General features: G+C 44.1%; 1 protein-coding gene across 3 annotated transcripts in view; it reads left to right on the forward strand.

Moving 5' to 3' along the window:
• LOC129819666 (microtubule-actin cross-linking factor 1-like) overlaps positions 1 to 23,450 on the forward strand; it is a 264,150-nt gene that overhangs the window by 113,805 nt on the left and 126,895 nt on the right. For all 3 annotated transcript variants that reach the window (XM_055876130.1, XM_055876131.1, XM_055876132.1), the window contains 3 exons: positions 4,973 to 5,062; positions 13,580 to 13,657; positions 14,330 to 14,422. In XM_055876130.1, the coding sequence (XP_055732105.1) occupies positions 4,973 to 5,062; positions 13,580 to 13,657; positions 14,330 to 14,422 (261 nt within the window). The remainder of the gene's footprint in view (positions 1 to 4,972; positions 5,063 to 13,579; positions 13,658 to 14,329; positions 14,423 to 23,450) is intronic.

Genomic DNA, 23,450 nt, shown 5'->3' on the forward strand with positions numbered 1-23,450 from the left:
AGGTTGGATGGGGAGCGTTGCTGCACAGCTATTTTCAGGTCTTTCCAGAAATGTTTGAACGAGTTCAAGTCGGAACTGGTTGGGCCACTCAAGGACATTCAGAGACTTGTCCCGAAGCCACTCCTGCGTTGTCTTGGCTGTGTGCTTAGGGTCGTTGTCCTGTTGGAAGGTGAACTTTCGCCCCAGTCAGGTCCTGAGCGCTCTGGAGCAGGTTTTCATCATGGATCTCTTTGTACTTTGCTCGATCCTGACTAGTCTCCCAGTCCCTGTCACTGAAAAACATCCCCACAGCATGATGCTGCTACCACCATGCTTCACCGTAGGGATAGTATTGGCCTCGTGATGAGCGGTGCTTCGTTTCCCCCAGATGTGACACTTGGCATTCAGGCCAAAGAGTTCAATCTTGGTTTTATCAGACCAGAGAATCTTGTTTGTCCAAGTGGGCTGTCATGTGCCTTTTACTGAGGAGTGTCTTCTGTCTGGCCACTCTACCATAAAGGCCTGATTGATGGACTGCTGCAGAGATGGTTGTTCTTCTGGAAGGTTCTCCGATCTCCACAGAGGAACTCTGAATTTCTGTCATTGACCATCGGATTTTTGACCAAGGCCCTTCTCCCCCGATTGCTCAGTTTGGCCGTGTGGCCAGTGCTAGGAAGAGTCTTGGTGGTTCCAAACTTCTTCTAGCTAAGAATGATGGAGGCCACTGTTCTTGGGGACCTTCAATGCTGCAGAAATGTTTTGGTACCCTTCCCCAGATCTGTACCTCGACACAATCCTGTCTCGGAGCTCTACGGACAATTCCTTCGACCTGATGGCTTGGTTTTTGCTCTGACATTCACTGTCAACTGTGGGACCTTATATAGACAGGAGGGTGGGTTTTTGAAATCATGTCCTATCAATTGAATGTATCACATGTGGACTCCAATCAGGTTGTAGAAACATCTCAAGGATGATCGATGTAAACAGGATGCACCTGAGCACAATACCGAGTCTCATAGCAAAGGGTCTGAATACTTATGTAAATATTTGTTTTTGTTATTTTTAATCCATTTGCAAAAGTTCTCTAAAATCCTGTTTTCCCTTTGTCATTATGGGTTATTGTGTGTAGATTGAGGAGGATTACTTCTGTAATTAATACTTCTGTAATGTAACAAAATGTGGGAAAAACCCTGACCTAAAGCGATACGTCTTCAGTCTCTTGTAGTCTAGTATGGAATAGAATGAATCATGCATGTTCCCTTTTCTATTCCTGTCCTATCAGTCTAGTTCCTGTATACTGTTGACGTTCCACCCGGGCGCAGGTGTTTACGTAGCACAGAGCTCATGGCGGTTCAGGAGAGATGCTGACAGAGTACAAGTGACATCACCCAGTCGGCCTACCTGTTCCTGTGTTTGTCTTGGCTCTCGCCGTTCACACTGACAATCACCGGACTGCACCCATGTTTATCATGCCACCAATCTCCTCACATCAGCTGACAGACAGGTGGCTGTGGTCGGGGTGCGTGTCGTCATGTGGTCAGGTCCGTGTGTATGGCTGCCTCTGGGTGTGTGTGTGTGTACAGATCAAACACACATCCATATAAACACTGCCCTCACTGTGAACTGTGGTTTTAGGGACCTGTGTTGGCAGCTTGCCAGGAACGTAATGACACAACTAGGGCCGGTTTCCCAAACACAGATTTAACCTAATACTGGACTAATAAGCATACTAAATGGAGAATCTCCATTTAAATGGCTTTTCAGCTCAGAACTAGGCTTAATCTGTGTCTGGGAAACCGGCCCTTAGACACACACATACGGTGGACTATAAACCAGACAACTGGCCCTTAGACACACACATACAGTGGACCTATACCAGACAACTGGCCCTTAGACACACACATACAGTGGACCTATACCAGACAACTGGCCCTTAGACACACACATACAGTGGACCTATACCAGACAACTGGCCCTTAGACACACACATACGGTGGACCTATACCAGACAACTGGCCCTTAGACACACACATACAGTGGACCTATACCAGACAAGGCAGGTAGCTGTGGTATTGATTGAATAGGGAGGAATATTGCTTTTTGAATCTGAGAGGCAGAGAAATGGGTCCAGTAAATTGAGCGAAGGTGGCCTCTCTCTGTGTCTCTGTGTGTCTGTCTCTTTCTCCGGCTCTCCTGTCTCTTGCAACCTCCTCTCTCTCTCTCGCGCTCTCCTCTCTCTCTCTCGCGCTCTCCTCTCTCTCTCTCGCGCTCTCCTCTCTCTCTCTCGCGCTCTCCTCTCTCTCTCTCGCGCTCTCCTCTCTCTCTCTCGCGCTCTCCTCTCTCTCTCGCGCTCTCCTCTCTCTCTCGCGCTCTCCTCTCTCTCTCGCGCTCTCCTCTCTCTCTCGCGCTCTCCTCTCTCTCTCGCGCTCTCCTCTCTCTCTCGCGCTCTCCTCTCTCTCGCGCTCTCTCCCCTCTCTCTCTCTCGCGCTCTCTCCCCTCTCTCTCTCTCGCGCTCTCTCCTCTCTCTCTCGCGCTCTCTCCTCTCTCTCTCGCGCTCTCTCCTCTCTCTCTCGAGCACTCTCTCCTCTCTCTCTCTTGCGCTCTCCTCTCTCTCTCTCTCCTGTCTCTGTGTGTTTCTCTCCTGTGTTTCTCTTCTCTCCTTCTCCCTCTCTCTCCTTCTCCCTCTCTTTCTCCCCCCTGCTCTGTGTTATCGTACAAGAGATCATAATTTCCAGTCAGAAGTGGTAACTACCCCCCTCATGATACACTATATATTCCAATAGTTTGTGGACACCTGCTCGTTGAACATCTCATTCCAAAATGTGATTATGTAACCTGTCAGCGGCGGGTGTGGCCGAAATAGCCGAATCCACATAATTCTTTGTATATATAGTGTATCTGTTATTAAGACTAAATTGCACATCCCCTCATTTTCATCACACCCTTAGGCCACGCCCCTTTCACAGAAGGATAGAGGGTGTGAGAGAGGGAGAGCGAGAGCAAGAAAGAGATATGGAGAGAACTGGAGAGAGGGAGAGACTAAAAGAAAGCAGAGGGAGAGATTAAAGGAGAGAGCAGGGCAACAGAAGGATGTGAATAAAGTTTCCAGATGTCTTCTTATCTCGTTAGTTGTAGTCTTATGTGGGATTGGAGTATTGAGATATGCCCAGGGGGGAGAGCTGACCATTGAACAGCAGAACTCAGAGTAGGCCCATTTTTGTGTTTGGATTCTGAGATTAAAAGGCACAATCCGCCCTCTGCTGGAAGAATGTGGAATTTACACTGTTGCAGTTCAGGGTTGAAATGCAGTGAAATGTTGACTTTTTTTTACAGCTCGTGCAGTTTTCTGGACTGCGTTGTGTAATGCGATGTCGCACTGTGGTCCTCACACATATTTGTGTTGTGAATGTGATCCTTGACGGTTTCAGATAATTCTGGGTGCTGAGATCAGTCTTGGTCTACCATGGCTCTAGCCATAGCACAAGAGGACTCCAGTTTAAATCAAACACTTCACCGCAGCCAATAGAATTTAAGTCCGGTCGGTACACATGCACTCCTCAGCCTCAAGCTCCTCCCTTTCAGCTGTCAATCACTCCAGGTAACCAAACAGCACTGTGGGAGTTTAATCCCTCAGGTCTGTGATAGGGCTGCGTTGACCTGCACCATCGTTTCACACGGACGACTCCTGTCCTCTTTATTTAAGGCTACCTTTTGTTTCTCTCAGTTTTGTTTTCTATCTCCGAATAATGTTCTTAGGTTATCCGTCACTCAACGCAGACCAGGGATAGAACACAAGCAAGAGTGTCTACGTCTCCTCGTAATTAATCGCTCGTCCATCATCTCTGTCTTCTAGGAACCAAAGCCGTTTCAAATGTTTATGTTACACTCAACGGCCTCCTTCACTCAGCTTTGTATCTGTTCTCCTCATGTTTATACATCTCCCTGTCATCCTTATTTCCTCTCTGTGTCTCTCTCTCTCTCCGGTTAGATGTGCTTTTGTAATGTAATTGCGTGGAGGTTGTGGTGGGTGAAGAGATTTTATGGGGGGGTGTAATGTGGTGTTTTTAGTGTCATGAGGATCTCATGAAAGTAAGACAAAAAGTTTCATCTCTGTATCTCTGCCTCGGGTTAAACCACAAGTCATGGTTAGTAATTAGCCTCTCCTCTCTCTAAATGTCCAGCCTCTCCTCTCTCTAAATGACCAGCCTCTCCTCTCTCTAAATGCCCAGCCTCTCCTCTCTCTAAATGTCCTGCCTCTCTTCTCTCTAAATGTCCTGCCTCTCCTCTCTCTAAATGTCCTGCCTCTCCTCTCTCTAAATGTCCAGCCTCTCCTCTCTCTAAATGTCCAGCCTCTCCTCTCTCTAAATGTCCAGCCTCTCCTCTCTCTAAATGCCCAGCCTCTCCTCTCTCTAAATGCCCAGCCTCTCCTCTCTCTAAATGTCCAGCCTCTCCTCTCTCTCATCCTTGCTTCTTTTTCTTTTTCTCTCCCTCTTTTAATTCCTGGTTCTTAGCTATAGTTTTTAGCCTAGACATTGGGAGTCCATCAGCACGGTCTGAAAAGATGGCCCATTTTCACACACAAGGTGATGAAATAGGCCTGCCAAAGCTGCGGAGTCGCCGTGCCAACGGTTGTCCCCGGACACCCTGGGCCAAGACGTCACACGGGGTCACAGCCGGAGCACTTGTTTTGTCCTCCTGGAAACTAAAGTCCCTAGCGGTGTTGCTTCTGTTAACAATGCTTTGTAAACACTGGGATGATATGAACAGGATGAGTACGTAATTAACACTCCTCTTTTTTCCCCCCTCTCTTTTGCTCTTTTTTTTCTCTCCCCCTCTCTTTCTCTGCCTCTTTCTCTGCCTCTTTCTCTGCCTCTTTCTCTGCCTCTCTCTCTCTCTGCCTCTCTCTCTCTCTGCCTCTCTCTCTCTCTCTCTCTGCCTCTCTCTCTCTCTGCCTCTCTCTCTCTCTGCCTCTCTCTCTCTGCCTCTCCATCAGGTGAGGAAGCACATCACAGACCTGTACGAGGACCTGAGAGATGGGCACAACTTGATCTCCCTCCTGGAGGTCCTCTCTGGAGTCACCCTGGTAAGACACACACACACTCACCCGGTCACAAACCTTCACACCTCGACGACCATCACTGTCATGCCCCGGTATACTGTGCCACACCCTGAGACACCCTCCAGACACCTTGAGACACACCCCTGAGACACACTCTTCAGACACCCTCATGTTGAGAAAGACATCCTCAGAGCAGATCTTTAAGTGAACTTGGGTATATTGAATCATATCGTTCTCTAACAATGTCAATATTACATTGAGGGACATGCCTGTGTCCCTATCTGAACATTTCTAAGAAGAAGAACTTTGACTGGAGGCCAATGGGCCCTGGTCAGAACTAGTGTAGTATGTAGGGAATAGGATGCCATTTCTAATGCAGATAAAGACTAGGAGCACATGATGACTCACTGTAACTCAGTGACAGACGGGTGTATTAACATGATGGCTCACTGTAACTCAGTGACAGACGGGTGTATTAACATGATGACTCAATGTAACTCAGTGACAGACGGGTGTATTAACATGATGACTCAATGTAACTCAGTGACAGACGGGTGTATTAACATGATGACTCACTGTAACTCAGGGACAGACGGGTGTATTAACATGATGACTCACTGTAACTCAGGGACAGACGGGTGTATTAACATGATGACTCATTGTAACTCAGTGACAGACGGGTGTATTAACATGATGACTCATTGTAACTCAGTGACAGACGGGTGTATTAACATGATGACTCACTGTAACTCAGTGACAGACGGGTGTATTAACATGACTCACTGTAACTCAGTGACAGACGGGTGTATTAACATGATGACTCACTGTAACTCAGTGACAGACGGGTGTATTAACATGATGACTCACTGTAACTCAGTGACAGACGGGTGTATTAACATGATGACTCACTAACTCAGTGACCGACGGGTGTATTAACATGATGACTCATTGTAACTCAGGGACAGACAGGTGTATTAACATGATGACTCACTGTAACTCAGGGACAGATGGGTGTATTAACATGACTCACTGTAACTCAGTGACCGACGGGTGTATTAACATGACTCACTGTAACTCAGTGACAGACGGGTGTATTAACATGATGACTCATTGTAACTCAGTGACAGACGGGTGTATTAACATGACTCACTGTAACTTAGTGACAGACGGGTGTATTAACATGATGACTCACTGTAACTCAGTGACAGACGGGTGTATTAACATGATGACTCATTGTAACTCAGTGACAGACAGGTGTATTAACATGATGACTCACTGTAACTCAGTGACAGACAGGTGTATTAACATGACTCACTGTAACTCAGTGACAGACGGGTGTATTAACATGACTCATTGTAACTCAGTGACCGACAGGTGTATTAACATGACTCACTGTAACTCAGTGACAGACGGGTGTATTAACATGACTCACTGTAACTCAGTGACAGACGGGTGTATTAACATGACTCACTGTAACTCAGTGACAGACGGGTGTATTAACATGATGACTCACTGTAACTCAGTGACAGACGGGTGTATTAACATGATGACTCATTGTAACTCAGTGACAGACAGGTGTATTAACATGATGACTCACTGTAACTCAGTGACAGACGGGTGTATTAACATGACTCACTGTAACTCAGTGACAGACGGGTGTATTAACATGATGACTCACTGTAACTCAGTGACAGACGGGTGTATTAACATGATGACTCACTGTAACTCAGTGACAGACGGGTGTATTAACATGATGACTCATTGTAACTCAGTGACAGACGGGTGTATAAACATGACTCACTGTAACTCAGTGACAGACGGGTGTATTAACATGATGACTCATTGTAACTCAGTGACAGACGGGTGTATTAACATGATGACTCATTGTAACTCAGTGACAGACGGGTGTATTAACATGATGACTCACTGTAACTCAGTGACAGACAGGTGTATTAACATGATGACTCACTGTAACTCAGTGACCGACAGGTGTATTAACATGACTCACTGTAACTCGGTGACAGACGGGTGTATTAACATGACTCATTGTAACTCTGTGACAGACAGGTGTATTAACATGACTCACTGTAACTCAGTGACAGACGGGTGTATTAACATGATGACTCATTGTAACTCGGTGACAGACGGGTGTATTAACATGATGACTCATTGTAACTCAGTGACAGACGGGTGTATTAACATGATCACTCACTGTAACTCAGTGCCAGACGGGTGTATTAACATGATGACTCACTGTAACTCAGTGACAGACGGGTGTATTAACATGATGACTCACTGTAACTCAGTGACAGACGGGTGTATTAACATGATGACTCACTGTAACTCAGTGACAGACGGGTGTATTAACATGATGACTCATTGTAACTCAGTGACAGACGGGTGTATTAACATGATGACTCACTGTAACTCAGTGACCGACGGGTGTATTAACATGATGACTCACTGTAACTCAGTGACAGACGGGTGTATTAACATGATGACTCACTGTAACTCAGTGACAGACGGGTGTATTAACATGACTCATTGTAACTCAGTGACAGACGGGTGTATTAACATGACTCACTGTAACTCAGTGACCGACGGGTGTATTAACATGATGACTCAATGTAACTCAGTGACAGACGGGTGTATTAACATGACTCACTGTAACTCAGTGACAGACGGGTGTATTAACATGATGACTCAATGTAACTCAGTGACAGACGGGTGTATTAACATGACTCACTGTAACTCAGTGACAGACGGGTGTATTAACATGATGACTCACTGTAACTCAGTGACAGACGGGTGTATTAACATGATGACTCACTGTAACTCAGTGACAGACGGATGTATTAACATGATGACTCACTGTAACTCAGTGACAGACAGGTGTATTAACATGATGACTCACTGTAACTCAGGGACAGACGGGTGTATTAACATGATGACTCACTGTAACTCAGGGACAGACGGATGTATTAACATGATGACTCACTGTAACTCAGTGACCGACGGGTGTATTAACATGATGACTCAATGTAACTCAGTGACAGACGGGTGTATTAACATGACTCACTGTAACTCAGTGACAGACGGGTGTATTAACATGATGACTCACTGTAACTGTGACAGACGGGTGTATTAACATGATGACTCATTGTAACTCAGTGACAGACAGGTGTATTAACATGATGACTCATTGTAACTCAGTGACAGACGGGTGTATTAACATGATGACTCATTGTAACTCAGTGACAGACGGGTGTATTAACATGATGACTCACTGTAACTCAGTGACAGACAGGTGTATTAACATGATGACTCACTGTAACTCAGTGACCGACAGGTGTATTAACATGACTCACTGTAACTCGGTGACAGACGGGTGTATTAACATGACTCATTGTAACTCTGTGACAGACGGGTGTATTAACATGACTCACTGTAACTCAGTGACCGACGGGTGTATTAACATGATGACTCAATGTAACTCAGTGACAGACGGGTGTATTAACATGACTCACTGTAACTCAGTGACAGACGGGTGTATTAACATGATGACTCACTGTAACTCAGTGACAGACGGGTGTATTAACATGATGACTCACTGTAACTCAGTGACAGACGGGTGTATTAACATGATGACTCACTGTAACTCAGTGACAGACAGGTGTATTAACATGATGACTCACTGTAACTCAGGGACAGACGGGTGTATTAACATGATGACTCACTGTAACTCAGGGACAGACGGATGTATTAACATGATGACTCACTGTAACTCAGTGACCGACGGGTGTATTAACATGATGACTCAATGTAACTCAGTGACAGACGGGTGTATTAACATGACTCACTGTAACTCAGTGACAGACGGGTGTATTAACATGATGACTCACTGTAACTGTGATAGACGGGTGTATTAACATGATGACTCATTGTAACTCAGTGACAGACAGGTGTATTAACATGATGACTCACTGTAACTCAGGGACAGACGGGTGTATTTACATGATGACTCACTGTAACTCAGTGACAGACGGGTGTATTAACATGATGACTCATTGTAACTCAGTGACAGACGGGTGTATTAACATGATGACTCACTGTAACTCAGTGACAGACGGGTGTATTAACATGATGACTCACTGTAACTCAGTGACAGACGGGTGTATTAACATGATGACTCATTGTAACTCAGTGACAGACGGGTGTATTAACATGATGACTCACTGTAACTCAGTGACAGACAGGTGTATTAACATGACTCACTGTAACTCAGTGACAGACGGGTGTATTAACATGATGACTCACTGTAACTCAGTGACAGACGGGTGTATTAACATGACTCACTGTAACTCAGTGACAGACGGGTGTATTAACATGATGACTCACTGTAACTCAGTGACAGACGGGTGTATTAACATGATGACTCACTGTAACTCAGTGACAGACGGGTGTATTAACATGATGACTCACTGTAACTCAGTGACAGACGGGTGTATTAACATGACTCACTGTAACTCAGTGACAGACGGGTGTATTAACATGATGACTCACTGTAACTCAGTGACAGACGGGTGTATTAACATGACTCACTGTAACTCAGTGACAGACGGGTGTATTAACATGATGACCCACTGTAACTCAGTGACCGACGGGTGTATTAACATGATGACTCATTGTAACTCAGTGACAGACGGGTGTATTAACATGATGACTCATTGTAACTCAGTGACAGACGGGTGTATTAACATGATGACTCACTGTAACTCAGTGACAGACAGGTGTATTAACATGATGACTCACTGTAACTCAGTGACCGACAGGTGTATTAACATGACTCACTGTAACTCGGTGACAGACGGGTGTATTAACATGACTCATTGTAACTCTGTGACAGACAGGTGTATTAACATGACTCACTGTAACTCAGTGACAGACGGGTGTATTAACATGATGACTCATTGTAACTCGGTGACAGACGGGTGTATTAACATGATGACTCATTGTAACTCAGTGACAGACGGGTGTATTAACATGATCACTCACTGTAACTCAGTGACAGACGGGTGTATTAACATGATGACTCACTGTAACTCAGTGACAGACGGGTGTATTAACATGATGACTCACTGTAACTCAGTGACAGACGGGTGTATTAACATGATGACTCACTGTAACTCAGTGACAGACGGGTGTATTAACATGATGACTCATTGTAACTCAGTGACAGACGGGTGTATTAACATGATGACTCATTGTAACTCAGTGACAGACGGGTGTATTAACATGATGACTCACTGTAACTCAGTGACCGACGGGTGTATTAACATGATGACTCACTGTAACTCAGTGACAGACGGGTGTATTAACATGATGACTCACTGTAACTCAGTGACAGACGGGTGTATTAACATGACTCATTGTAACTCAGTGACAGACGGGTGTATAAACATGACTCACTGTAACTCAGTGACCGACGGGTGTATTAACATGATGACTCAATGTAACTCAGTGACAGACGGGTGTATTAACATGACTCACTGTAACTCAGTGACAGACGGGTGTATTAACATGATGACTCACTGTAACTCAGTGACAGACGGGTGTATTAACATGATGACTCACTGTAACTCAGTGACAGACGGGTGTATTAACATGATGACTCACTGTAACTCAGTGACAGACAGGTGTATTAACATGATGACTCACTGTAACTCAGGGACAGACGGGTGTATTAACATGATGACTCACTGTAACTCAGGGACAGACGGATGTATTAACATGATGACTCACTGTAACTCAGTGACCGACGGGTGTATTAACATGATGACTCAATGTAACTCAGTGACAGACGGGTGTATTAACATGACTCACTGTAACTCAGTGACAGACGGGTGTATTAACATGATGACTCACTGTAACTGTGACAGACGGGTGTATTAACATGATGACTCATTGTAACTCAGTGACAGACAGGTGTATTAACATGATGACTCACTGTAACTCAGGGACAGACGGGTGTATTTACATGATGACTCACTGTAACTCAGTGACAGACGGGTGTATTAACATGATGACTCACTGTAACTCAGTGACAGACAGGTGTATTAACATGATGACTCACTGTAACTCAGTGACCGACAGGTGTATTAACATGACTCACTGTAACTCGGTGACAGACGGGTGTATTAACATGACTCATTGTAACTCTGTGACAGACGGGTGTATTAACATGACTCACTGTAACTCAGTGACAGACAGGTGTATTAACATGATGACTCACTGTAACTCAGTGACAGACGGGTGTATTAACATGATGACTCACTGTAACTCAGTGACAGACGGGTGTATTAACATGATGACTCACTGTAACTCAGTGACAGACGGGTGTATTAACATGATGACTCACTGTAACTCAGTGACAGACAGGTGTATTAACATGACTCACTGTAACTCAGTGACAGACGGGTGTATTAACATGATGACTCACTGTAACTCAGTGACAGACAGGTATATTAACATGATGACTCACTGTAACTCAGTGACAGACGGGTGTATTAACATGACTCACTGTAACTCAGTGACAGACGGGTGTATTAACATGATGACTCACTGTAACTCAGTGACAGACGGGTGTATTAACATGATGACTCACTGTAACTCAGTGACAGACGGGTGTATTAACATGATGACTCACTGTAACTCAGTGACAGACGGGTGTATTAACATGATGACTCACTGTAACTCAGTGACAGACGGGTGTATTAACATGATGACTCACTGTAACTCAGTGACAGACGGGTGTATTAACATGATGACTCACTGTAACTCAGTGACAGACGGGTGTATTAACATGATGACTCACTGTAACTCAGTGACAGACGGGTGTATTAACATGATGACTCACTGTAACTCAGTGACAGACGGGTGTATTAACATGATGACTCATTGTAACTCAGTGACAGACGGGTGTATTAACATGATGACTCACTGTAACTCAGTGACAGACGGGTGTATTAACATGACTCACTGTAACTCAGTGACAGACAGGTGTATTAACATGATGACTCACTGTAACTCAGTGACAGACAGGTGTATTAACATGATAACTCACTGTAACTCAGTGACAGACAGGTGTATTAACATGATGAATCACTGTAACTCAGTGACAGACAGGTGTATTAACATGATGACTCACTAACTCAGTGACAGACGGGTGTATTAACATGATGGGGGGGAGACTGTGTTACTGTGGGGGGAGAGAGAGTGTGTTACTGTGAGGGGGGGGGGGTGTGTTAATGTGAGGGGGGGATGTTCAATTATTGTAATTCTTTTAATCTATATTTTTTAAAGCTGGCCTGTTAGCGGTTTACATTTTGATATGGCTCTCCTATTGCCCCAGCTGCACTTCATCTCCTCCTCCTCTACCTCCCTCTTTCTTTTGGAACATCACCTCATCCCTCCATACAATTCTTTCATCCTTCTCTCGCTCTCCTCATCCCCCCCCCCACCCCTCCGGACGGTAGCAGCTCAAGGGCGTGTCCTCGCTGAGGAGGGTGTGTATGTCCCGAGCCCCCCCGCTCATCTTACTCGGGGGGGAGGAGGAAGAAGAAGGAGCTCAGGGAGTATGTTTGACCCCCCAACCCTCACGCTGATCCTCACCCCATAGACTGTGTTAAGACTGCATGCGAGTGGAGTTATGAATAGGCATTCCAAGACGCACATTTACACACTCCCACATTTTCTCAACGTTTTCCCATTCAACCACACACATTCTCAGTCACAGTTGCTTGACGCATGTGCAAACATTACACACACACACACACACACACACACACACACACACACACACACACACACACACACACCACTTAAAGCAATACAAAGTGATAGTCAGACTAAATCTTAAGGTTAAATAGCATTTCTACGGTCAGCATCTTCTCCCTGACCCTTCCCTTACCTCTCTTCCTCTGCATGGAGTTCTTGGTTTGGCCTGAGTGCTCCTTATAGTCCTGCTACAGTGCTGCTTCAGTACTGCTACTGTTGACTGCAGTATGCCTAACCCAGCCCAGCACAGTGTGACACACACACTCCTGCGTCTTGCAGTTTTGCTGTGTGTGTTGTCAGTGTGTGTGTGTGCCAGCCAGCCAGCCAGCCAGCCAGCCAAGGATTGTGTGTGTTCGAGAGAGCGGCAGTGAAAAAGCGTGTGTGTTTGAGGAAGTATTAGATGGTTTAAACCAGCATGGTTTGCAGATGTACATTTTCCTGTTTGCAGAATGTTTTTCCCGGGTTGTTTCCTGCTCTGCTGTGAGGATGGTTGTTGGCATGTCTTTGACAACAGTTGAAGACAGCGCCCTCTAGGATAATCCCATGTCATTACAGCGGCCTATGCATTGTTTTCCGCTCACTGCACTTTGAATTGTGGAACGACACTTCTCACCACTTCTATCTCTATCACTGGTCAGAATTGGGACTGTGAGAATATCTCATTTTGTTTCCCCCCCTTGATATCTTTTCTGTTCTGTTCTTCAGCCCAGGGAAAAGGGTCGCATGCGGTTTCACCGGCTCCAGAATGTTCAAATCGCCCTGGACTTCCTCAAACAGAGACAGGTACAACACACACACACACACACACACACACACACACACACACACACACACACACACACACACACACACACACACACACACACACACACACACACACACACCGCTCTCAACCCACTTAATATCTCAACAGGTACTCATGCTCTCAGAAATACACATTGAGCTGAACTAAGCCAAATTCAACCACATCTGCTTTTGGGAATAGTTTTTTTTTCTTTTGGTTTATTTGACCATTTAAAAAAAAACAAACATACAAAGCACATCCATAAATAAAATCATTGAGGTGACCTCTCTCTCTCTCCTGTCCCAATATGTCAGCGCTGCATGACTGGGACTCCCAGATGACCACAGTCACACCTCACTAACCAATGCTGCACCTCTCTCTTAGAGACACCGGCTCTTACTAGACACGGGCTTCATCTCGGTAGCCTTCAGTGGCTTCCTCTCCATGTTTCATTGCTCTTATGTGCACTGATGTGAGAAAGACGTTCGGAATATGGAGGGTAGTCACACCCTTTTGTAGTATTCAACGTTGCAATAGCAAACAGGAAGTTAATAACATGGAGCACATGGGTACCCAACTCCAGTCCCCTTACAGCTTCCTAGTCTATGTCAAAGCGTTAATTAGTTCACCACTCGGCCAGCTGTTTAATCCTCCCGTTCTACATGTTCCAGGTCAAACTGGTGAACATTCGGAACGACGACATCACCGACGGCAACCCCAAGCTGACACTGGGCCTCATCTGGACCATCATCCTGCACTTCCAGGTCTGTGCTGCTCTATGTCTTCTAGTTCTATGTCGAGGTTGGCCACCCTGCTCCAGACGTTGTGCTCTGATGTTGTGTGTGTGTACACGGCACGCTGACTACTTCCTGCTGGCCTTCTGGCCAGGTCCACCTGACGACAGAGGTCTCTAATCTCAAGGGTCTTTACCTGGTTAAATGACGGTTAAATACATTTTAAAAACGACGACACCTCCAAGTCAAATGTTATTAGTCACACGCGCCGAATACAACTGGTGTAGTGAAATGCTTACTTAAGCGACGGTTTCAAATTGGATCTGTCTCGGCAGGAAAATCGATTTATGACTAGCCGGCCTCACGGCAGTCAAGATGGTGGTTCAGATAAAATCATCTATCTAATTACCTTGAGCACTTGTAGCAGTCCCGTGGGGGAGGGGTGGCGACTGAGCTTTACACGAGTTCTGCTGCATAGTATGGCGTGTGTGTGTGGGGAGGGGTGAAGGTCATCCTACTCTTCTCCGTTTAGTTTGTTTCTAGTTGACTGAGTGACGTGGGGGGACGGAGGGTTGATGTGACTCCTTTATTCTTTTCTTTGTCCTCTGTCAATATAAAGGACATTTAAAAAAAAAAAAAAAAAAAAAAAAATGAATCAATGTTTTACAAGTAAAATCATATTTCTATGTTGTGGCTAATCTCTGTTGGTTTGCGATTCTGCTATGGAACCAAATACACATCACTTTAACAGCACTTTTGTCAGATATATAGTTTACAGTTTTGCAAATCAGGATAATTGCTGCCACCTCATGACATTTGTTATTGAGGCTGCTGTTTTCAGTCTCCTCCCTGTCCAAATGGGCTAAAGGCATAGTGATAGTTCTGCTGTGGCCTATAGTCTAGTTCCCATCACTTGGAGACAGAGGTGGTGGCGATCCTTAGAGCTAATGGTGGATGTTGATCTCTCAGCCATGTCCTCTGCTGTCATTTTGGGTTGTTGGGAGTACCAGGGTTGGCTCAGAGGCTCTGTCTCTGTGTGTGTGTTGATCTCTCAGACTTGTCCTCTGCTGTCATATTGGGTTGCTGGGAGTACCCGGGTTGGTTCAGAGGCTCTCTCTCTCTGTCTCTCTGTCTCTCTGTCTCTCTGTCTCTCTGTCTCTCTGTCTCTCTGTCTCTCTCTCTGTCTCTCTCTCTGTCTCTCTCTCTGTCTCTCTCTCTGTCTCTCTCTGTCTCTCTGTCTCTCTGTCTCTCTGTCTCTCTGTCTCTCTGTGTGTGTGTGTGCGGTAGCTAGTTAGTTCTGTGCCAGGCGCAGACTAGTTTTAGGAGTCTTTAATGTATCTGGTCAATGGGGGAGTTGAGTTGTTTTGTTTGTAGATGTTGTTCCAACCTGCTTGTTGTGGAGACAGAGATGGCTCTAGTTCCAACCTGCTTGTTGTGGAGACAGAGATGGCTTTAGTTCCAACCTGCTTGTTGTGGAGACAGAGATGGCTTTAGTTCCAACCTGCTTGTTGTGGAGACAGAGATGGCTTTAGTTCCAACCTGCTTGTTGTGGAGACAGAGATGGCTTTAGTTCCAACCTGCTTGTTGTGGAGACAGAGATGGCTTTAGTTCCAACCTGCTTGTTGTGGAGACAGAGATGGCTTTAGGGCAGCCTCCTATGGCTATGGTGTTGTGGGTGTATCTGTGAAGACACTAGTAGTAGTGTTTTAAAAGCTTGAGTGGAGTGGCTGTGTGTGTCGCATAGTTTTCCTTGGTATGTCCTTGTGCTGTTGTGGAAAATCGCCACCAGGCAGGGCATTGCAGTAGGTCAGGCCAGGTTCTAAAGCTGTGGCACCATAGAGGAGAGCACACACACACACACACACAGCTGGCCTCAGGAACCCAGGGGTAAAACAACAACATGTTTGGACATGAATCAGTCAAGCGAACCCAAATCTACCCTTCCTGCATCCTTGACACAAATCAAAGATCTTCACAAAAAAAGGGAGGATTTAGTTGGGGGGGGGGGTCGATCGTCTCTATAAAAGTTAGAAAAATAAATGAGAGCACCATTTTGGCAACGCCAGTATTCTGACAGCTCAGGTACCCACATGTATTATTAGGTTTACAATCACACTTCCCGTGAACGACCACCAGGTCGTGCTGTGGGCAGGAGAGAGCGATTTTATGATTAAATAACCTCAAGGTGACACTGGCAAGCCGGTTGCCAAGGAGACACGCCGCATGACTACGCAGCCACTTCAATCAGCATGATTCAGCAGAACGGGGTGAGCCCGGAGGCAGGAGAGTAGAGGGAAGGGAAAGGGGGAGGGCGGTGTTGTGATGCAGTTTAAGTGATAGAGGTGGAGACGGTTAACCCAGCTCTGATAGACTGAATGGGGGCTGAAAACGACTGTTGCACTGAAAGAGGAGGAAATGAGAGAGGAGATGGAAGTATAGAGCAGTGGTGGTTTACAGTTGCAGTTGAGGATAAATCACATTTTATTTGTCACGTGCTTCGTAAACGAACAGGAGTAGACGAACAGTGGAATGCTTACTTAGGACCCTTCCCAACAATGCAGGGAGAAATCGTTCGAAAAATAGTAACATGAGGAATAAATACACAATGAGTAATGATAACTTAGTACGGAGTCGATGTGGAGTGAAATGAGATAATTGAGGTAGATATATGTAAAGTGCCTTGCAAAAGTATTCAGACCCCTTGGATTTCTTCACGTTTTATTACGTTACAAAGTGGGATTAAAATGGGTGTGTGTGTGTAAAAAAGAATTGTCAACAATCTACACTAAATACTCTAAGTGGAAGAAAAGATTAATACAAAATTCATAACTACACTGAACAAAAATATAAACACAACATGCAACAATTTCAATTTTTACTGAGGAACTGTTCGTAAAAGGAAATCAGTCAATTTAAATAAATGCACTAATCTATGAATGTCTCATGGCTGGGAATACAGATATGCATCTGTTGGTCACAGATACCTTAAAATAAAGGTAGGGGCGTGGATCAGAAAACCAGTCAGTATCTGGTGTGACCACCATTTGCCTCAAGCAGCGCGACACATCTATCTCGTTAGAGTTTATCAGGCTGTTGATTGTGGCCTGTGGAATGTTGTCCCAGTCCTCTTCAATGCCTGTGTGAAGTTGCTAGATATTGCCTGGAACTGGAACAGGCTGTCGTACACGTCGATCCAGAGCATCCCAAACATGCTCAGGGGGTGACATGTCTGGTGAGTTTGCTGGGCTGGAGGTCCTGGGCTGGTGTGGTTACATGGCTTATGGTAGAGAAATTAACATTAAATTCTCTGGCAACATCGCTGGTGGACATTCCTGCAGTCAGCATGCATTGTGTTTTGTGACAAAACGGCACATTTTAGGGTGGCCTTATTTCCCCCAGCACAAGGTGCACCTGTGTAATGATCATGCTGTTTATACAGCTTCTTGATATGCCACACCTGTCAGTCAGGTGGATGGATTATCTTGGCAAAGGAGAAATGTTCACTAACAGGGATGTCATTTTTTTTTGGGGAGTGAAATATGCTTTTTGTGCAAATGGAAAATTCCTGGGATATTTTATTTCAGCTCATGGAACATTGTACCAACACTTTACATGTTGCGTTTACATTTTTGTACAGTATAAAATATAGTTATTACATAAGTATTCAGCCTCTTTGTTTAGGCAAGCCTAAATTAGTTTGGCTTAACAAATCACATAACAGGTTATATGGACTCACTCTGTGTGAAATAATAGGGGTTGACATTATTGTTTAATGACTAACCCTTCCTCTGTCCCCCATACATACAACATCTGTAAGGTCCATCAATCAAGTATTGATTTTCAAGCACAGATTCAACTACAAAGACCAGGGAGCTTTTTGAAAGCCTCATAAAGAAGTGCAGTGATTGGTAGATGGGTAACAATAACAAATCAGATATTATATATCTCTTTAATTATGGTCAAGCTAATAATTATGCTGTGGATAATGTATTAAACCACCCAGAACATCAAAGATGCAGTCGTCCTTCTGAACTGAGCTGCAGGACAGGAAGGAAACTGCTTAGGAATGTCACCATGAGGCCATTTGTGATTTTTAAAACAGCTACAGAGTTCAATGGCTGTGATGGTAGAAAACTGAGGATGGATCAACAACATTGTAGTGACTCCACAATAATGACAGAGTGAAAAGAAGAATACAAATTTACAGAATTAAAATATTTCAAAACATGCATCTTTTATGCAACAAGGTACTAAAGTAATAGTGAAAAGAAGAAAAAAACAGAAAAGGCATACACTTTTGGGCCTAAATGCAAAGCCTTATGTTTGTAGCAAATCACTGAGTAACTGCCTCCTTATTTTCAAGCATAGCGGTGGCTGCATCATGGTCCGGGTATGTTTGACATCGACAAATACTGGGGAGTTTTTCAGGATGAAAAAGAAATGGGATGGAGCTAAGCACAGGCACAATCCTGCGTCAGTTTGCGTTACACCAGAGACCACGAGAGGAATTAACCTTAAAGAAAGACAGGAACCTACAACACAAGGCCAAATATTTTCTGGAGTTGCTTACCAAGACGACCGTGAATGTTCCTGAGTTTTGACTTAAATCTGCTTGGCAAGTTTTGAAAAGTGCTGTCTATTCATGATCCCCACAACATCTTAATATAGCTTGAAGAATTTTAAAAAGAATAATGGGCAAATATTGCACAATCCAGATGTGCAAAGCTCTTAGAGACATACCCCAGAAGACTCACAGCTTTAATCGTTGCCAAAGGTGTTTCTGTATTGGCTGAATACTTCTGTAACAACCTTTAGTTAATGCACTTGCATTAAAAACAAAATGTAAATGAACATTTTCTTACACTTTGTCTTTAGAGTATTTTGTGTAGATTGTTGACAAAAAAATGACAATTAAATCCATTTGAATGCCACTTTGTAACACAATAAAATGTGAAGGCACTGCATGTAGGGATAAAGTGACTAGGCAACAGGATAGATAATAAACAGTAACAGCAGCGTATGTGATGACTCAAAATAGTTCAATGCAGATAGTCCGGGTAGCTGTTAAGGGAGAGGACGGACATATAAACACACAGTTTCATAGAGAGTGCTTAGAATCTAGTTTCTTGTGTCAGTAATTCTCCATTTCATCCATGACGGAATTTCTTAACAAAAAATATAACCAATCGAAAATGAACATGTTTTTATTAGGTTTTTTTTAACAATAACACAAAAAACGTAAATATTCAGACGAGTACATCAACGTAGACCGCGGTAGTACATGTCGAAATAAACTATGTGTTTAAAAGTCTGAACAGCACATATTATGACCTGGGATTTGCAAGGAGTAGCAATTTAATTGGTGGTCACAAGATGCCGTGTTAGAAAGCACATATTCATTTATTGTAAAGATTATGGGCAAGGATATAGGCTTTGGTGTTAGTGGTTAAAATCAGATGTTTGGTTAGAAAGCACTGCATGGCCCGAAAGTGTGGAGTGGAGTCATTCCAGGAAGCTGTCCCCCTAAGGTTCGACTACTGCCAGCAAAATAATGTGTGATTGGAGGAATCTATGTTGTCAGGCCAAAGGAGAATTTGTCATTGGACTATCCACTATGTTGTCAGGGGTAGAACCACAGGCCTATGACTCCACACTCTGTCATGCCTAGTTAAGACTAGTTCTTCATTATTTCAAAGACGTGTCATGTTAGCAAAAACGTTCTCTGACTGCAGGCTAGACAAGTTGCTATCTCAGCAGTCAACACCAGCCTCTTCAATTCAGTTTTAAAGATCCTCAGCCCTGCTCTTGCCCTCAAGGCATAAATGTCTGCTAGGTGTCCTCTACTTGGTCATTACATTGCCTTCAGAAAGTATTCAAAACCTTGACTTATTTCACATGTTGTGTTACAGCCTGAATTCAAAATTGATTAAATATATTTTCACAAAAGCCCATGTTTTTGGACATTTTTGCAAATGTAAATCCAGACACGTCTAATTTACATAAGTATTCACACCCCTTTGCTATGACATTCCAAATTGAGCTCCGATGCATCCAATGTCTTTTGATCATCCGTGAGTTGTCACGACAACTTAATTGTCGTCCACCTGTGGCCAACTCAGTTGTTTGGACATGATTTTAGAAAGAAACACACCTGTCTATATAAGGTCATACAGTTGACAGTGCATGTCAGAGCAGAAACTATACCATGAAGTCCAAGGAACTGTCTGTAGATCTCTGCGATAGAATTGTGATTGGGTATAAAACAATTTCTAGAGTATTGAAAGTTTCCAACATTGGCAACTGGAAAAAATATGGAACTACTCAGACTCTGCCTAGAACTGGCCGTCCGACCAAACGGGCAAGAAGTACCTTGGTCAGGGAGGTGACCAAGAACCCCATGACCACTCTGACAGAACTACAGAATTCCTTGGCTGAGATGGGAGAACCTGCTCAAAGGACAACAGTCTCTCTAAAGCACTTCACCCATCTTTGCTTTATGGGAGAATGGCCAGACGGAAGCCACTCCTGAGAAAAAGGAACATGACAGCCCACCTGGAGTTCGCAAAAAAAGGCACGTGATAGACAGATCATAAGGCATAAGATTCTGTGGTCTGATGAGACAAAAATTGAACTCTTTGGCCTGAATGCAAAGTGCTATGTCTGGAGAAAACCAGGCACAGCTCATCACCCGTCTAACACCATCTCTACCGTGAAGCATGGGGGTGGCAGCATCATGCTATGGAGATGCTTTTCAGTGGCAGGAAGATGGAGGGAACAATGAATGGCGCCAAATACAGGCAAATCCTTGATGAGAACCTGCTTCAGAGTGCAAACGACCTTAGATTGTGGCGAAGATTTACGTTCCGACAGGACAATGACTCCAAGCATACATCCAAATCAATGCTGGAATGCTTCAGAACAAGAATGTGAAAGTCCTTGAGTGGCCCAGCCAAAGCCCAGACTTGAATCCCATTGGAAATCTGTGGAAAGACTTGAAGATTGCTGTTCACTGCTGCTCCCCATCTAACTTAACAGAGCTTGAAAAAATATGCAAGGGGGAATGGGAGAAAATCCCCAAATCCAGATGTGCAAAGCTGGTACAGACATACCCAAGACGGCTCAAAGCTGTAATCACAGCCAAAAGTGCTTCTACAAAGTATTGACTCTGGTGTGAATACTTATGTAAATGACATTTCTGTGTTTCATTTTCAAAAATGTGCAAACATTTCTAAAAACTTGTTTTCACTTTGTCATTATGGGGTACTGTGTGTAGATGGGTGAGAGAAAAAACAATCAATTTAATCAATTTTGGCTTCAGGCTGTACCACGACAAAATGTGGAATAATTCAAGAGGTATGAATGCTTCTGAAGGCACTGTAATTCATCAGTTGACGTCAACATTTGGCGTGATGTTCACCTACTCACCTCACGGATAATAGCTGTCTTTCAAATGACACCTTCCCCAAAAAGTGTTGTTTTGAATACAGTATATTCTGGATCGTTGCACTTGTTAGTGACAAACCTACAGCATTCAAAAATGAATAGCACTTCAGTATTTTTTGGTATATATTTTTTTATTTAACCTTTATTTAACTAGGCAAGTCAGTTTAAGAACAAATTCTTATTTACGATGACAGCCTACCAAAAAGGCCTCCTGCGTGGACGGGGGCTGGGATTAAAAATAAATGTAAATAAAAATATAGGACAAAACACACATCACGACAAGAGACAACACAACACCACATAAAGAGAGACTTAAGACAACATAGCAAGGCAGCAACACAACATGACAACAACATGGTAGCAACACAACATGGTAGCAGCTCAAAACATGGGACAAACATTATTGGGCCCAGACAACAGCACAAAGGGCAAGAAGGTAGAGAGAACATGCCAAGCAGTCACAATTGTCAGAGTGTCCATGAGTGAGTCTTTGAATGAAGATTAAACTGTCCAGTTTGAGTGTCTGTTGCAGCTCGTTCTAGTCACTAGCTGCAGCAAACTGAAAAGACGAGCGACCCAGGGACGTTTGTGCTTTGGGGACCTTTAATAAAATGTGACTGGCAGAACGGGTGGATATCGCAGATGGGGGGAGGGGGAGGCCTAAGAGGGTTTTTATAGCGGTGCGTTGGTAAAACCACTGAGCAAGCCAGTAAAAAATGTCATATGACAACCTATGCTGTGATAATTGCGTGGTTTGCTCTATAACCCATCCGTTCATACGCCACCGTATACAGTATGGCCGTGACAACAAAAATATAACTCACACGGTGGCGGAATAAATTCAACTACCCCACACCTACATTTTTTTCCTCACAAAGCCAGAGGGCAACATCTGTCCGGTGAAGTCCACAAATCTAATATTGCATGTAACAAACAGCAATTGTCTGCAGCAGGGGCAAGCAAGTTCATGTTTTCTAGAGTTTACTAAACAGCTACTGATTTAGAACCACGGCGTTACCGCAAGTCAGCACAAAGACAACAGGAGCCCTGCCTCCGCTCTTCCAGCACCGGTTCAACTGAATATTTAAACATCAAATCAACAGGGCTATATGTGCTTTGTTTAATACACTGAAAACAAACGTAAAGATACCAAAATCATTTTAGTACAATCAATGTTGCTAAATATCATGCGTCTGTCCATGGTACTGATTTGTGTGTGTGTTCTAGTAAAACAAAAAATGTTGACTTACCCTACTTGTAGACAAGTTAAACGCCAATGCCATCCTCTCTTTTATGTTGGCAAAGGGTCTATGTCTCTGTCATACAGTAAACTTCTAGTTTTTCTTGTCATAGGCTACCAAGCTAAAAGTATTACTACTAGCCTAAGTTCCTCGCATGGGCAACACTGAACCAACTAAATTAGCTAGCTAGTTAACGAGCCTACTAGGTTACATCTAGGCTATATATTGAATTTCAATCATCTCAGGCCAGTGGCCCAATATATAAATGTATTCATGGGGCAGAATTGCCATCATAATCATTGGCCTGTACAGAGAATTAAGTAAAAACCACAAGTCCAAATCCCCATCTCCATCCATGGCTTAGGAAAATGCCG

This window comes from Salvelinus fontinalis, chromosome 22, assembly GCF_029448725.1.
Source record: "Salvelinus fontinalis isolate EN_2023a chromosome 22, ASM2944872v1, whole genome shotgun sequence".
Taxonomy (NCBI): Eukaryota; Metazoa; Chordata; class Actinopteri; order Salmoniformes; family Salmonidae; genus Salvelinus; species Salvelinus fontinalis.